General features: G+C 35.0%; 2 protein-coding genes across 2 annotated transcripts; both read right to left on the reverse strand.

Moving 5' to 3' along the window:
* Positions 1–286: 286 nt before the first annotated feature.
* LOC140798637 (mediator of RNA polymerase II transcription subunit 28) lies at positions 287–4,059 on the reverse strand. Its single transcript, XM_073152590.1, has 3 exons — positions 3,497–4,059; positions 761–873; positions 287–636 (listed from the first exon to the last, which is right to left on the reverse strand). The coding sequence occupies exons 1-3, from the start codon at positions 3,678–3,680 to the stop codon at positions 502–504; spliced, it is 432 nt and encodes a 143-aa protein (XP_073008691.1). The 5' UTR covers positions 3,681–4,059; the 3' UTR covers positions 287–501.
* A 592-nt stretch (positions 4,060–4,651) lies between these two features.
* LOC140798636 (glyoxysomal fatty acid beta-oxidation multifunctional protein MFP-a) lies at positions 4,652–13,039 on the reverse strand. Its single transcript, XM_073152589.1, has 18 exons — positions 12,826–13,039; positions 11,450–11,521; positions 11,302–11,367; positions 11,167–11,223; positions 11,004–11,071; positions 10,840–10,921; positions 9,657–9,712; positions 9,255–9,557; positions 9,051–9,137; positions 7,907–8,081; positions 7,671–7,792; positions 7,408–7,571; positions 7,015–7,269; positions 6,755–6,876; positions 6,502–6,623; positions 5,218–5,366; positions 4,993–5,131; positions 4,652–4,915 (listed from the first exon to the last, which is right to left on the reverse strand). Exons 1-18 carry the CDS (start codon positions 12,917–12,919, stop codon positions 4,880–4,882), a joined length of 2,169 nt encoding a protein of 722 aa, XP_073008690.1. The 5' UTR covers positions 12,920–13,039; the 3' UTR covers positions 4,652–4,879.
* Between the last annotated feature and the right edge of the window lie 4,309 nt (positions 13,040–17,348).

Below are 17,348 nucleotides of genomic sequence, written 5' to 3' on the forward strand. Positions count from 1 at the left end.
TCTAATGACAAAGTCATTGGAAAAAAAAAACATCCACAAAGTCAACAAAATAAAAATAAAACTCACTTGTTCTATTGGCAGGGAATCATACTAGTTAGAAATAAATGCCATTTTCAGTATAAAATTTGAGACATATAATTTTTTTCTTATTTTCTTTTGAAAGAGAACGGAAAGTTTATTATGTTACCACTTGGGATTCGAAACATGAACAGCATTCAGCATTGAGATAAATAATGACATTCAAATCAACATGATGCTTCGTGCAATCATATAGCTTAGGAAGGGATATGATAAATTCTTGTTCTTGAAACTGGGAGAACCATCATTTCAACATAAGATTTCAGGAAAAATCCCACGGCGACAGCACTATTTTCGATCAAAATACATTGTCTTAATTTTTTTCCCAAAAAGAAGGGAAAGAGAAAACATTGTCTTACTTCCTTTGACTCTGGACCTTTTTATACATCAGAACTTGCTTTAAAATGAGAATGGAAGGTGGAATCACACTCTCTCTAACTCTGCTGTGTGTTTGTCCAGCTGGTCTTTCAGTTCGTTTCTCCACCCTTGAATGAGGTTCTTGTGCTTCTTGATCAGCTCAGATTTGATCTTCAACTCTTCCTCCATAACAGAAATTTCCTGCAAAAACATGACCGCAGAATGAGAAGGTAACTGTGCCTTCTTATTAAATTTAAGGCAGAAGGATAGGTTAGATATCCATAATGAGATAAAATCATTACACAGGTGGAAACTGGAAAGTTACCTTTCGAAGCATTTCTTCCCTGCTCGGTTGATCTTCACGTTGTAGTCCAATGAAATACAACTGAAGCTTTTTCGAAGCTTCCATAAAGTCCCTTGCATGCCTTTCAACATCAACTATTTGAAGAGGAAAGGGTAGATGAATTCAGCCTATCCACTCATATACAAAAATAGTTCATCTGAACTTCATGTATTTTAGCATGTTGCAGCAAAGAAATGAATTTTTATGCACACAGGCATTAAATGATACAGACATACATTTTAGCAAAGAGATGACAGAAAAATGCATTTGAATATCCTTTGTTTCATTTCTCAAGAAATAAAGTCTGCTCGGTTAACATGTTATATGTAGAAATTGCCAACCATATGCATGAAAATTTACAAAGACATACATTTCGCCAAAGTACTGACAGAGAAATGCATTCTATGCTTTCTTCATTAACATATGAAAATAACTACTTGATTTCATGAGAATGTAATAAAAGGTGCCATGCAGGTGGACAATGACAACTTATTAGGTGTTCGGAAAGAAAACCACAAGTTCCAGATATTTCACATCCAATAAGAGAATCAATGCATGCTTTCAACCTTATTTAGAGTTAAGTTCTTAATTATTCTGAAGACTATCATGGCTTTCCTCAGTGCTTCCATCCAAGTGTTTTTTGGTCTTTGCCTCACTCTTGGGCCAATTACACCTTGAGTTGGATGTTAGCACACACTTTCATTTAGAACATCTTTTCACTAACTCTAGGTTGCCAAATGCAATCACGTATTCATTTTCTTCATCTATAAGATGAACTATCAAACTCAAAGTCCTCTTCTTATCAATATTAAATCTTTGAATATGTTGTTTCCTAATTCCTATAGCCAGATAATAAAGTCTTCCTCTTGACTTTCAGGCAATATGACAGCTATAGAACATAGCAAAGGCATTTATCTGCCTTTACACCTCCACAACTAATATATGATATTGGATCCAGTTACTCTCTTCAGTATACCCATGTTAAATCAATAAATCAACCCTTCATACACAATATTTTTCCAAATTTTTAGTTTTTTGTGGTCACAATCCTGGGCACTTACAAGACAGTCCTAGGCACTTAAAATATTGAATTATTCCAGTCCTAAGCACTTAACATATTGAATCCTATTTTAAAGATGTTATATGTCTTCTTCTATACATATAAAAAAACTTCAACACACAGCATAAGGTGATCAAGTATTTTGCAAATGAGATAAACTAAGAACAAGTCTAGAACATAGATTATGTTAAAACATAAATTCCATATATTTTTGTGCATGAAATTCACCTTTGTATATTTTAGTATTATATCTTTGAATAACCGATCACAATATCAGATGAAATAGGGTGGTTGCAATAAATTTCTTAACAGCCAGTTTCAAACTTCTGTCAATAAAAAGAACCATGACAAATAGATCCCTATAGAGAAAGAGTGATATTAGTTGGAGAAGTTCAAGTAGACTATCAAGAGTGATTTCACTCAAGTGGAAGATCCTCGAAAGGAATGAGAAGAGAAAACTGAGCACTATGTCTTCATTATCTTTGTGACAATGAAACAGATGCCATCTTCAAAAGAAATACCTAAGAAGTAAGAACCTAATTTTAAATATGTTCAGTTTGTTTAGCTGGAAGGCAAGCCAAGGTGCAATTATGATGTTACGAAACATTTGCTTGTCTCACCTCTTAGCCTTACTCCTTATAGCTTTTCCATACAGTGTGATGCATGGAATATATAAAATAATTAAAGGAAAAGAATGGTATGATAGTATGAGTTCAATTTCATTATGCCTTACCCAAATTTTTACACATAAACATTAAGTTTTGGGCTTCTATTCTTCTGGCCATATTTCCTTTACTTATTCAAAACTAAAAGAGACCTTTCATGTACTGCATAGAAAGAAATCTTGCATGTACTAGTTTAAGATGTCAAGGTCATGTCACAAGTTTTTCAATAGCCCAAATAAAAGATGATTAGCAGCAAAAAAGATGAGGTAAAAGATGATTTTTTTTTCTGAAAAATCAAGATATAGATGCCAAATAGTAGCTTTCTATAAGATGTCAGACGACAGGTTGATAGAAAATTTTTACTTTTTTTTCTTCACACAGCTAAAGGAGTCATAGTGATTCCAAAATTAGATCATACATTTTCTTATATCTAGCTCAGACTTATTAAACTGGACTAAAATCTAATATAAGTCAATATTATGTGCATTGTTAAAGTAGGCACGAGACTGTAGGTTATTTTTCCTCTCTATTCAGTGCATTCTAATTTCGACTGATGGAAGAGTTGGCAGAGATCCTCTATTTCTACATGCCATTATGCATTTAAAGAGAAAAGTAGAATCTTGTCAATCTTAAAGATGGAACAGGTTCTCAAGACACGGGAACTCTTAAAGCATGACTAGTGACCTAAAAGTAAATTCGCTCTTTGAACAAAAGAACTCTTTGGGGGCAAGAGTACAAGTCACAACAACAACGCAAACCGCTCCGATTTCGATTCTAACAAGAAGCAAGAGACCAAGACGTTGGCATCCATTCAAGAAGTGTACTCGTTGGACCAAAACAACAAATACAAAAGCCCAAATGCAATCAAGAAGCCAGGTCAAGCTCATTGGGGCAAAACAACAAACATCTACAAGGCCAAATCCTCTATATTCGCATTCTACCAACCGAGATCAATCTAAAGAGGTTAAAGAGAGATTGATGAAGTGAACAGACTCTGATGAGAGGAGTGGACGGAGCGGTCGACGGCTTGGAGCTCGCGGGCGGGGAGGCAAGGGAGGAGAGCCGCTTCGAGCGCCGCCACACAGCCCATCATCTCCTCCTTCTGCTGCTGCTGCTGCGACGGCGGCGGTGTTGGTGACGGCGATTGCGATAGCTGTTGCTGTGGCTGCTCCGCCATTTTATTTTTGCTCCGGCGCCGGCCAGGAACGAGAATGGAGTGATTTGGGAAATTTTAGGGTGCGTTTATCGCCCCTTCTCTACTTGTTTGGCTTTATTGTTTGGCTATTCAAAATTGTCATATACTGTGCAAAGAAAAACTTATAAAATGACTATTATACCCTAAAACGTCTATGGTATGATAAATATGCTCACTATAATAGGAGATCATTGTGATCTAAGGGGATTATTGAGTTGTTGTTAGTAATTCATTGTAGTTTAGGAGAAAGAGGAAGAGAATTAGAGGAGTCGATGATGGTGGTGAATTATATATCTAAGATTGGGGTCTTAGAGAAAGAGCTAAGGTGCTCTGGGTGAAAATTATCTCCTCCATCATGACTGCGTATGAAATGGCCTCATTCATGGCCATTACCTCGGCTCGGGCTCGGGCGCCGATGAAGTCACTCTTTAGTTGCAAGTCGTCAATGCGATTAGATAGGCATAGATCGTCAATGAACCTACTTTAAAGCTTCCTAAAAGTCTTCATACTTCACCGACCCGAACCCTAAGATGAACCGTGAGAAGATTTAGATGAATTGATGACGATGGTCGTAGTTGTGAAACTTATATATTGGAGTCTAAATATGTGAAAGATTTTTATTAGAAACCCTAACAGTAAAAAAAATATCTATTTGATGATTTTGAATAGGGTTTTTTGGGCAAAGATGATAGTAAAGGGGGGTCAAGTTATTTAAAGTAAAAATAACTTACCTTAAGACATTATTAAATTTTCACTTCTGTAACAAAACCTTTTATCTCACAAAAACTTTATATCGACAAGTCTACAAAACAATCTATCAGCTCAGATTCAATGCCTATATGGATCTAACTCAAATTCACAATTCGCCCCCATGAAAGGTCTTGTTATAGTCCATCAAGGCATAGCTTCAATAACTAACATAGGAAAATAAAACTCAGCCACTGCAATGCACATTAGAAACCATCAATTTCTTTCTGCAATATAAGTGTAACACTAAAGAGAACATATAGCATCACATAAAATCTCACATACTCGGGTTGGCGCACATTTTAATTTCTCATTTGCAGCCACTCCCATAAATCATTGGATACTTAAAAGTCAAAATATAGCTAAATTTTACTCTAGAAATGTTTGTATACTTATTCTTTCCATTATTCACTCGCCTGCGAGGTCACACCGATCTATAATCGAGCCTTAGCTTGGTTTGCTGGTGAACTCTGCAAAATTAACGATTAGTGAGAACTTATGTCTACAATTTTAATTAGTAAGTGGAGCGATGCTGCTTAAATTTTACCAGAGAAATGCCTTTCGCAGCTCTTTCTGCTAGATAAGAACATGGCTCGAAGAACTCGCCATATTGCTTTGACCATTCCTCCAATCTCGAGTGCACATACTTCACTCCAAGAGAATCGGCCCAAAACATTATCCCGCCCCTAATTTATAAGGGAGATAACGGTGTGAGTTTACAAAGTATATGAAGACAGTTTCTCGTAATCTAAGCGCAATTTAAGAAACAGACCTGTAAGGAGGGAACCCCATGCCCATGATCGAAGCAATATCAAGGTCAGATGCCTTGACAGCAATGCCCTCGTCAAGGACGCGGCATGCCTCGTTGACAACCGGAAGGAACACCATCTCTACAATATCTTTATCTGCTAACTTCATTAGCTGCACAGAGAACACAGAAAGGCAACAGATAATGATGCTGTCACATAACAAGATCAACTGGGCATGACCAAACTAAAGTTGTGCGTGTCTGTCGAACCAGCCTTAGTTGGAAAGAGTAAACAGATGGACATTAACATTTCTTGGAACTTGAGCATTAAAATGGTTTTTAGAATCTGGAGGTTTACATTATTAAGCAGCATAACATGAAAAAGTATAATCAACTCAATCGACATGATATAATCTTCAGGGAGTAATTAGTTACTAAGAATTTACATTATGGATCATTCATTGTGAGAATGTATAATCAAATCACTAGACAAGATATGATCTTCAGGCAGAAGTCACTAAAAAATATCAACACGATCAAATATTAAGCAATACAAGTTTTGAAGGTATAGACAACATAATGAAAAAGAAAATGATGACTTAAGAAGAAAATCATGTACATATATAAGAAGAGACTCATCAACACAGTAGCTAATGACCTAGCAATATTATGGGAACCTCAATTGTCTACAATACCAGAGCAATAGCTGACTTGGCTTAAAGATGGCAAGTACCGTGGCTCAGACATCATTCAAAACTATCAATTATATAATGTAGCAGGAAGGGTCTAAAACAGCCACAATGGCCACTACTCTGACCCCCATGAACTTTTGTAAGAAAATTGATTACAAGATGAGCTGTATGATACATACAAAAAACAAGGATTGTTACTCCGAGTCGGCTATAGAGACCCTTGTTCCACTCATGTCCATTTAGTGCTAGGGTTTTGAAAGCTCATATGATGCAAGACCATCCCAAATTTAGTGCTATTAGCCTACTGAATTGCATAGAACCTGTCTTTTCACTGAATAGAACAGTGACGCCAAATAGATTCCTGTAGGATACTGAAATACTTAATTTGACTAACATAAGAGTGGGAATACAAAATAACTACATGAAATGCGCTCTCTCAGATCCTCTACTAGAAAAAAGTAGCAATTTTTCTTCTTTTACAGAAAATGTGAGACCAAGTTTGTTCACCCAGTAAAGCATGACAAAAGACAGTTCCATTATTGAGGACTAATTCTACTACAAAAATTTAAGTTCCGGAATTGTTTAACTTGAAAGTAACAGGAGACTGAGATGGAACCTGTGGGTCAGGGGTGGTGCCTGCCATATTCCTTGATTTCTCGATGTATTTCATGATTTCAGGGTCTGGACTTGCCTTCCGCTTTTCATCATACTTATAGAACCCCTTTCGAGTAGCTTCACCTGCCAGAAGTGGCACAGGAAATGTATAGTATTTAAAATATGACCAAAACAAGATGAGAATATGATATATCAGCATGAAAAGTGGGATGACAAGATTGCATCAGAATACATGACAAGGTTACAGCTTTTACCTGCTCGTTTATCCTCAAGCATAATTGAAATTAACATTGATTTATAGACCCTTTCTGGGAAGTTCTCTAGGTATTGCATTCCCGTAGCTACCGCGACCCCAAAACCAACCAGATCAGCAAGTCTGTACGAATGGGAACTTTATATAAGACTTGGCTTAATATAATCCATAAATATATGCCCATCCAATTTTCCTTAAAAATAATAATATTGAATAAAAATAAAAGTAAATTTATAGTACTGCATGCTTATTTATTTATACCTGAAAGGACCCATTGGCATGCCGAATTTCGTACATGCGCGATCAATCTTGTAGACATCTAGGCCACGATCGACGAATAAGAGCGCTGACTGGGTGTAAGGAAAGAACATTCTGTTGACCGCAAAACCAGTACAATTTCCAACAACTATTGGAGTTTTACGAATCTTCTTGCCAACATCCAGCAAGTCCACAACAACTTGAGGAGAGGTCCTTTGAGTGCGAACTATTTCCAGTAGTGGCATAATATGTGCGGGACTGAAAAGGGAAGAGTTACTAGGAAATCGAGGAGCAAAAGTTTCAAAGCAGACATATAGAGGAAGTCATATTCAAGCACAACTTAAGAACATAAGACAGTTCATACGAAATGTCACAGAAAAATATATCTTGCATTACCTAAAGAAATGAGCACCAACAATTCGATCATGAGACTTTGTTCTTTCTCCAATTAGATTCAAATCTATTGTTGAAGTGTTAGTAGCAAGTATGCAATGTGGAGAGCAGTATTTTTCTAGATCAGAAAATATTTGCTGCTTCAGGGACACCTTTTCAATTACTGCCTGTCATGATATCATGGTCAAAAGGGCAAAAAAACAGAAGAAAATTAACTGAGCAATATAGACAGGGAGGAGAGAAGAATAGAATGAGATTTGACTCACCTCAATCACTAGATCAACATCTTTGAAGCATTCATAATCGAGAACACCTTTGAGTAGAGAAAGAGTCCTCTCAAACTTCTCCTCTGTCATCTTCCCTTTCCTGACACGACTCTGCAAATTTGCTGGAAACAGAAGAGAATAAACAATAGGAGTATAAGGAAATAAAACTAGAAATAAGAAAATCTTTGCTACTTGGCGGAGCACTGTACAGGGTGAAGAAAGATTAAGAGCTATACCTCTGACTCTGTCAACGCCTGCTTTTAGGAAATTTTCATTTACTTCTTTAAGAATCACAGGATAATTGCTTAAAACCAGTGCAGTTGCAATCCCAGAACCCATAAGTCCTCCTCCAAGAATAGCAACTTTAGTTATTTTTCTAGGAGCTAAACCCAAGTCAGTCACACCAGGAACCTGTTGTAGTTATAAAAGGCAGTAGGTTAGTTATAAGATAGTAAAACAAGGCCTATTAACTGCAGAACAAACATAAATGACTTTAGAATAAAAAAATAAAGCCATTTTATAGTACAAGCTTCATGACAATTCATGCAACACAAATCAATGTGTATCAGTTTGTGTATTCATATGCCAATATAAATATCATAATACAATTCACCACTTCTTACTCACCACCCAGCCACCATCCCCCTCAAACAGTAAAAAGAAAAAGAAAAGGAAAATTAGATAATGTATAAAGAAAAAAAAACATCATCAAATATGAACTTCATTTCCACTAGCAAAACAAGAAGGAAATTCCTGAACTGATATTGGAATATCCCATTGGAATTATCATTCCCCAACAAATAAGTGCATGGATTTAATGAGATTTATTTCAAGCTTCACACGGAAAGGCCTCCTCTTATTCTAAATTTAACAACCTTAACACAACCTAACTAAGGACATTTTTGGAAGTCTGGTAACTAGAATATGTTGCCCCTGGATAACATTCGTCTAAAAACTGAAGGTACATCAAGAGAAGTTCACAAAATAATTCCACCCTTTGGTGGAACAATTTATCCAAGCATAGTGGGATAAATCCTTCCTAAATTCAACATTGCTGCCTTATACAGCCCATGAATAGTAACCCATTTTAGATAAAAATAAGTGTGAATAAATGCATTATATCACCTTCCAAAATAAATCCTACAGAGTTACACCTTTCATCAACTTTCTTTCCATTTCCAACAAATAGAGGAAAAGAAATTGGTCATAAGCCTTCAGATCCAGGCTTCAAGAATGACATCTAGAAGACAGGAAATTTTATAGACCAAACCATGAGCCATGGACCAGCATGTAGTAGGGTGGCAATGCTCGCATAGAACATGAAAATAATATGAACATATTACACAACTAACAAGTACCCAAATCAATCTCTGTTTGTACCTTAGATGTTGCACGTTGAGCAAAGAAGACATGAACCAAGCTCTTACATGTGTCAGAGAAAAGTAGTGCCTGGAAAGAATTTGCTTCCTACAAAATTTGAGTTACACACACCAAGTAAATCTTGCTAATTCTTTGGCGGTAGCATCTTTTGACTCAAATAAGGTAAGACAATACTAAGGTGCGTCAAAAATAAGTCACAAATACCTTCCAAAGGCCAGCTCGAGGTCCTGAGACTATACCTTCTTCAATAACATCAATACAAACCAATGGATGTTGAACATTTGCAGCTTGTTTTTTAGCCTGAGCTCTTGCAAACTTGAGAATCTCCTTCGCCTCTCCAAGGGGTTCTAGTTTGTCAGTTTTGTAAAGACTCTTGATCCATGGTTTTCTAAATTCAACAATATCCAGAGCCCATTGACGAGCAGTCTTCAGCAATTCATCAGGTGAAACTAAGGCATCAACAAGACCTAATGCATAAGCTTCTTCTCCTTTTATCGACTTGGACAACTGTTATTACAAGGATAAGAAACAATATTGATGTATTTTCAGGAACAGCTTATTACCAAATGTCAACAAACAGAAAACTTGTACACAAAAAGTACTAACCAGTATCATTTCAAGAGCTTTCGTAAGCCCAACCAGACGTGGAAGTCGCTGAGTTCCTATAATCAAAGAAATTAGTTGCACGTTATGTAGAGGAACATAGACTAAATACATATTTAAATGATGAATTCCATTAGAATTTAGAAGTGACCTTCAACTATTCAAGTATTGCCAGATGCAAACCCTAAAACAAACTTTAAGTACACTATGAAGTACAAAGTCCTCTTAAGTAATCCCATATTATATAATACTCCAAATATCATACTGTAGTATGCATATTGCATAACAAGAAGACTTCAACATTAAAACTAAGCATGTGTATCTGCAACTTACATGACAAGGAGATTCCTAATCACCTTACCTACTGACTAATATCCTGTCACCTTAAGCTTACTGAATGATTTATTGATACAAACCAAGTTCCTCCAATAACTTATTGGAGTGAAAAAGACGAATACAGATTAATAAGATTGGAAAAGCAGTTAGGCTTTTCAAAGAGTTTAAGGCAAGAAAGGATAACTTTTTTTGTTCTGGACCTACAATCTTCATCGAAGGAAGGAGACTCTTCAAGAGTTTAAGGCAAGAAAGGGGCATTTGCTAGCAAACATCAATCCTTCATAATTCAGTTATCCTCAAGTTGTCAAGTAGTTCAAGCTACGCAGTGATTTTAAAGAGAATATGCAACACCAAAACCAAATTTTGTTGCCACAGATGATGTTTCAACCATCTTAGAAGTTAGTATAAGGGATTATTAAGAGAAATATTGTCCAAGGTGTTCAATAATATGCTAATCATTATGAGCCGTACGGCTGATAAGAGACTGTTCTATGGTAGTAAACAAAAAGGTATAGAAGCTTTAGCTGTACACTGATGATATTTATTCGATGAAGCAGAGTTAGTGTAGGTTTTTGAGATACTACTTCTGAAACATCACCTTTTTAAGTAGAAGCCATTTAAGAAATATTCACCAGCAGTGACTATTTGAAAAATGAGAGGCTGCAGAAATATACTATGGAATATTGAAAGAATCAAATCGACAGAAATCTCCCAAGCATCAAACTTTATCTGTACAATAATATGAGGAAACAGATCTAGTAGCTTGAGAAGAGACTGTAATGAAGTATAACAGTATACGAGTTGGCAAGAGATCCCAGATATAAAATCTTATAGAAGTTCAAAAAAGTACCTCCAAATCCTGGAATTACTCCAAGTTGAAGTTCTGGCAGACCTAATTGAGCGGTTGAAGTTGAAATGCGTCCATGGCATGCCTAATAAGAGAATTGTGGAAATGTTATGTATGCCGACATGTGTACAATTTCGATCATGGAACAAATGGATCCCCATAAATACCATTGCAACTTCCAATCCTCCACCAAGAGCTAGACCATCAATAGCAGCCACTGATGGCTTTGTTGCCCCTGGTAAGAATAATGAACATGGAAATTCTCACCATAAATCTTCTTAGGAAAAGGCAAAAATTTGAAAAACAGGATGGAAAGAGAAGTCATGATACCTTCTAATAAATCAGTTATGATTTCTATAGATATATAGCCAACTTTTGGTTGCTCCCCTGTTAAGATAAAAATGCAACATGATAATAGGAAGATACTAGTTGCTTAAGTCAAGCTGCCAGAAGTATTACTCATACTTTTTCCTCCTTGAAGGGCACCAAAGGCAGAAATATCAAATCCTCCAGAAAACTTCCCTCTAGCACCTGCTCAATTTCCTAACTATAAGCATCACCTGGTTTCATAAAATATAAATGACAGATGGAACATTAAACTTCTACACATTACCTGTAACAACTATAGCTTTTACATCATTTCTTTGTAGGGCTTCTTCATACCTGTTTTTTAAACTGAGCAACACTGGTGCAAGACACAAAGAAACAAAGTTACTAAAGGTAAAAGAACACTGGAAAACCAATAAAATAATGCATCTAGATAACTGGACTTTACAGAACTGCCAGCTAGTTGATCAAAGAGATAAAAATAAAAACTTCAGAAAATATATCTTCATTGCAAGGTTGTTGTTTGCAGTTGAATACTGACTCAAAAGAATGGCATTAGGCATGTATATGATATAAAATATTTCAATTATTTACACAAGGGCATGCAAGACCAAGTAGCCAAGACAGTATGTACGTTACAGATTCAAGGATAAAAGATGTGAAACCAGCAACAACAATGACTTCAAAGTCCAAGTTATTGAGGTTGCTTATACGAACCATATTTGTCCACTCCTGATACTGCCTTATCTCAAATCGTATGGCAACAAGGTATATCATGCAATTTTGAGTATTTTCTGTCAAAGTCCTCCTTGGTGCTCCTCACCATCTAAGGTCATTTCCAACTCAAATCAACTACATTCTATCTCATTATTACAGTTATGATGTCGCCATCAAAATTGTATAGTTGTCACTGTACAGACTTTAGATTCTATGTTCATTCTGCATAGTATAACTTTATATTATAAGTAATTATCACTTATCAGCAAATATTTAGATTTTAGACCGTATGTTTTTTCTTTGACTATGTAGTCAGCTCATCGATTGCCAATCACAAACAGCTTAGAAAGATTCAAAGTGTTAACATATGGATTAGTGCTATTAATTCCACCCATTGTTCAACCACAAATAGCTTGAATTACTGCTATTAATCCCACACATTGTTCAACTGCAAAGAGCTTGAATTACTGCTATTAATCCCACCCATTGTTCCTAAAAATCAGAATCCTACAGTAGGAAGAATTCACAATCATCTCTTTATCTTCAAATTATTACTGGATACATCTGTCGCTAATCTATCTCCCATAACGTTCATTCTACATGTCATGATAATAATCGACAAATTAACAGAATAACTAAAATAGAGGAAGAAGATCAGATAACACCGAAACTGCCATAATTATCCAATAAAAAGATGGGTCAAATGTCAAGCTAGCTTTGCGGATTAACTTAAACTAGTATAATAACTTTCCGGATGCTAAATAGCCCCTAAAAAATTACTTATCTCAAACCATAGTAAACAACCAAAAGCAAAATTATTGCGAAAATCCCGACATCACATCTTTCACTAAAAGGAGAGCTTTTTCTGGATCGCCACCAAAAATAATCACGACCCACGAACTCAAATTTCCAACTCGTGATCAATGAACATGAAACAAAAATTACCATCGACGGAGAGGGAATTAACGGGAGGATTGACGATGGTGATGACGGCAACGCCGTCGACGCCCACCTCCATCTCCGTTGTCCCCTTGGCCATCTCGATCTGGTTCTCTGATCGCTTTCGCTCCCTATCCTTCAATTTATCGCAGGAAGGAGGCAAAGCCGGACAAGAACAGAAGAAGGTAAGATGGGTCGGCTCGGATTTTAATGTGTGCGTATGTGAGATTGGGGTGGTTGCGTGGCGACATGGGGCGGTGGACCCGCGAGCTGATGCAATTAAACTCGCGTGTAGTTGTCAAACTTTTTATAGATATAGAAGTGAAAGAGAGCTTTTGACCAAACTAGCCCTCTTCCAAAACTTTTTTTACCAGAATAGATTATCCTATCCCTAAACTTATTTATCAAATAAGTTCTAATTTACTGTAGCTCTAATAAAAATATTAAACTGATCAGCATTTTTTTTCTTAGGCAAAAATGCCGATCAATTTAGCGTTTTTATCTAGTCCTAAAATATTAATCTATTCAGCATTTTATATATATAAATCTCTTTAATTTTAGTATTTCAGCAATTTAGAGAAAAAATTATCTGACGATAAAAATACCGATGAGTTCAGTGTTTTTATTAGTTTACAGTCAATTAGATCTAATTTGGTAAATAAGTTTAAAGTATTTGAGTAAAAAATAAAAAAAACGAGGCTATTTTGGTCAAACAACTAAGAGAAAGAGTTTTGGATTTTGGGGTCACCCCCACGACAAGGAGAACAGAAAGAGATTGAGCGTGGGAAACGGGGATTCTTTTTGGATCATTTTAGGGGGAAATTGCATTTTAACCCTCAATAATTTGACTCAATTTTATAAATACCCATATATATTTAACTCAACTATTTAATCCGTCATTTTATTTATTTACAGCATTAATTATATATTGACCCCTCAATAATTATTCTATATCCCTCTCAAAAGATAAAAATTATTTAAATATTTTACTAGAAATTTTGATAAAAATAATTATAAAATTTTGACTAACTTAATATATGAACAAAAATAAATCTGCCTTCCTATTATATCCTTCTATCTTCCTTTTCTAGTGACCTCGTTGGCTAAAAATTTATTAAAATATCTAAACTATTCTTCATTTGACCTCAAGTTCTGGTTTCCCTTTTAATTTCTATCTTGATCTTAAAAAAAATTATTTAAGAATATTAAAGCCATTTTATGTCTATAGTTAGCTTTGCTTAGTAAACTCGTCACTACTAATCCTCGGTCCTCGGCTTTCCAAGCGTTTCCCCCATACTACTAGCAATAGAATGGGATACGTTTCCCCGTTTGTAGTGCGGGGGGGGAGAAGAGGAGGGAGGTACGCATACCGGGTGGCCCCGCGTACTCGGCCGCAAGTCGCAACTATCGGCGAGTTCGTGATCTCATCCTAAGGTTGAGGCGTTTCCCAAAAGTTCACGGATCCCGATGTCGTTGGAAACGGATTGTATTACTACATCGAGGAGCAATCCTAGCCGTCCAAATATTGATCAGTTCCGTTTTAAAACTTATAGAAGGGAAGAAAAGTTGAGAATAAGATTCTCCTATAGATTAAATAATTAGATTAATACTCATAAAATATGAGTTATAATAAATTTAAATCATACGTATATAATGTTTATATAAGGGATTTAAACTCATGACCTCTATCTTAGATTATAGTGGCAGCTTAATTTTAAGTATTGTTTGGTTTAGACTAATCTAGGCGAAAGAAATAATTAGGTGGATCTCACGGTAAAAAGCACTACACATGGAAAGATATTAAATATAATTAAAAGTGAAAGTGTAATTTAGAAAGATAATGGCAATTAATTAAATAACAAAGTCAGTAATAAACTTGTCATCTAGGGTATTCTAGACATCTACTAAGGAATCATATGTAAGGTTTAGTCCCATATTGCATAAACAAATAAGATGAAAAATTTAAGTGCTATAAGATTTGAAATTACTTTTGATTTCACTGTACCCATGTCATGCACTCCTTCCATCACAACTAGGTTTTCTCTATCTTTTGTGATCATAAAGAGCTATGAACACAAGATTAATTACTGACAATTATATATAGAAGTTAAATATATTTGATCCACCTATATTTTGGACAAAAATAAAATAGTTTATTGATGCGAACTGGATTAGATTGGATCACATCAAAGGAAGATTAAGCTTAATGGATTGAGTCTAATTATCTTATTTGGCTATTTAGCTTGATAAGGTCGCCAACCTCAAGATCTACAACTTTGATATTCATGACTTCTCTAGATTCGAAATCTATTTACGACGAAACGAATGATTAATCCGAGAAGATAAGGAAGACCGGTTTAGTTGATTTGTTAGGGTTTTAACTTAATTGTTGGTTTGTTAGGATTTGTTTGGAGTTGTTTAACTTAGTTGATGAGTCCCTATAGTGAGCCTCTATATATATGTGGAGGAAACCCTAATTAGAGTTTATGATGATGATGATAATGATATTGGAATTGGCTTTGATATTTATCTCCTTTTTTACTTGTATTTAGCTATTAGCGCCCTCTCCTACCTATCTTCTTTCACCGCCCAAGTCTTTGGTTGGCCTCTTCCAACTTCTAACCTCATTCTTCTACAACAACTTCTCCCCCTTCACACCAAAAATTAAACCTAGCATCTATCTAGCTATTGGTTGGCTATCAAGCTAGGATCTAATTGACCTCCGATCATTGTTTGGTCCGAATTCGGTGATCTTAAATTCGTTGTAAAGCTCTCTTCAAGGGTAACAACATATCCAAAATTCAGGAGAATCCGTTGGTTAGATTATTCGCAGTCTTGGAAGTTACGTGCTTCATCGACTTCCGAACTTATTGCAGATCGGATTAAGCCGATTCATAACATTTATCTTATAAAACATATGTTGTACACTATGCCTCTCGAGCTTTTGACTAAACTACAACTATAACATGGTTAATAAAGATGACAAAATAACTTCAAAACCCTATGCTTACGTAGAATAACATAAAAATAAGGTAAATATTTTGTTCAAATAAGTAACAATTTATAAGATAAAATAAAATAAAATGCATGCATAAGACATCGTTATGGCATAGCTATACAAAATAAATAAAATTCATGAGATAAAATAATTTGCTCTCAAAATATCAGAAGATTAAAAACACCATTTTTATCCTTACATTAAAAAAAAAAAGCCTAATCTTTAATTCTGACGGTCATTGCTGCTTCACTAGCTTTGGGATTTTTTTTTTTTTTTATCCAAAACTTTTTGACAATATCCTTCATGGGCATGCATTGTGTTCTATATGATGTGGCGATCCTATGCATGCTATGCTTGCCAGCCATGTACGACACTGATGTTAATGGATTTGTCAACATACTTATCCACATAAATTTCCAAAACTATGCACTTATTCTATTTATCATAGATCAAACCAATTGCATTCGACTTGTCATCTATACGTGAATAGAGAGACATGCCGTTTGATCGTAATAGTGACAAACCTTACAACTAAAGCAAGTATATTTCTAACTTAAAACTAAAGCTTCTAACTAGTGGCCTTCCATTTTTAAAAAAAAAAAAAGTTATTTTTGTGCATATATATAAAGATATTTTTTGGTATGTCTTTTCATTTACGCTTAATTATATTTTATCCGACGTACTATAAAAACGTATAAATACCCCTCTAGATTTTTGAAAAGCTGCAGCTAAACACATCTGTTAGTTTTTTGTGAGTTAAAAGCCACGTGTTAAGCACGTGAATGGTAAGTTATTTTTAAATAGACTAAATTACCCTCACAAAGATTAAAATAAAATTCTTAGATAATTTTGCCCTAAAAAAAGGTCTTGCTTTATTTTTTTTCCGAGCTATCTTCTCTCTAAGCTTTGGCCTCACTTGAATATGTGTTTTGCTACTGCGGATTAAGTTATTGTTAGGATCTCTAATTAATACCGTCTAAGGGTAGATAGATAATTTTAATTATCATTTAATAGAACCTAATATTTTCTCCAATTATAGAGGTATCGATTAATGATGTATAAGGGGTTATAGTTTTTAAAAAGTCTATGCGAGTGAATTTTTGTATGCTCTTATAGTTTTAAAAAACAAAGTGATACTAAGTCAAACTACAAAAAAAAAAAAAAATATATATATATATATATATATATATAATTAAGCCTTTGCTTTATACCTCTTAAACCTAACTAGGACTTATTTATGTTTTTGTGGGAGGAAAAATCCATAGATGATTCATTTAAGATTAGAATTACAAATAAAATCAAAAGTTGAATTAGTCCATATTACGATATTATCATTCACACATGCCTATATGTGTAACATTAATATATATTTTAAAAAAAAAGAAGATATTCACCTCAAGCATTCCTGGAATATGTACTAGATATTACAGTCTACACATCAACAATAATATTATTTGCTATGATTCTCGAGAAATTTATTTTTTATTTTGAAAAAAAATGTGAGAATTTTAATAGTGTTTCAACTCTCGAG

This window comes from Typha latifolia, chromosome 12 (genome assembly GCF_019914945.1).
Source record: "Typha latifolia isolate L0001 chromosome 12, TyphaL0001v2, whole genome shotgun sequence".
In the NCBI taxonomy this organism is placed as follows: domain Eukaryota; kingdom Viridiplantae; phylum Streptophyta; class Magnoliopsida; order Poales; family Typhaceae; genus Typha; species Typha latifolia.

Coding starts and splice junctions, on each gene's coding strand:
- LOC140798637 (XM_073152590.1), bottom strand. CDS start 3,680: ATGGCGGAGCAGCCACAGCAACAGCTATCGCAATCGCCGTCACCAACA. Junction 874..3,496: donor CGTCCACTCCTCTCATCAGA/GTCTGTTCACTT, acceptor CTCTTCAAATAG/TTGATGTTGAAAGGCATGCA. Junction 637..760: donor GGGAAGAAATGCTTCGAAAG/GTAACTTTCCAG, acceptor ATGTTTTTGCAG/GAAATTTCTGTTATGGAGGA.
- LOC140798636 (XM_073152589.1), bottom strand. CDS start 12,919: ATGGCCAAGGGGACAACGGAGATGGAGGTGGGCGTCGACGGCGTTGCC. Junction 11,224..11,301: donor TGCCCTTCAAGGAGGAAAAA/GTATGAGTAATA, acceptor TTATCTTAACAG/GGGAGCAACCAAAAGTTGGC. Junction 7,793..7,906: donor AGGCGTTGACAGAGTCAGAG/GTATAGCTCTTA, acceptor TTCTGTTTCCAG/CAAATTTGCAGAGTCGTGTC.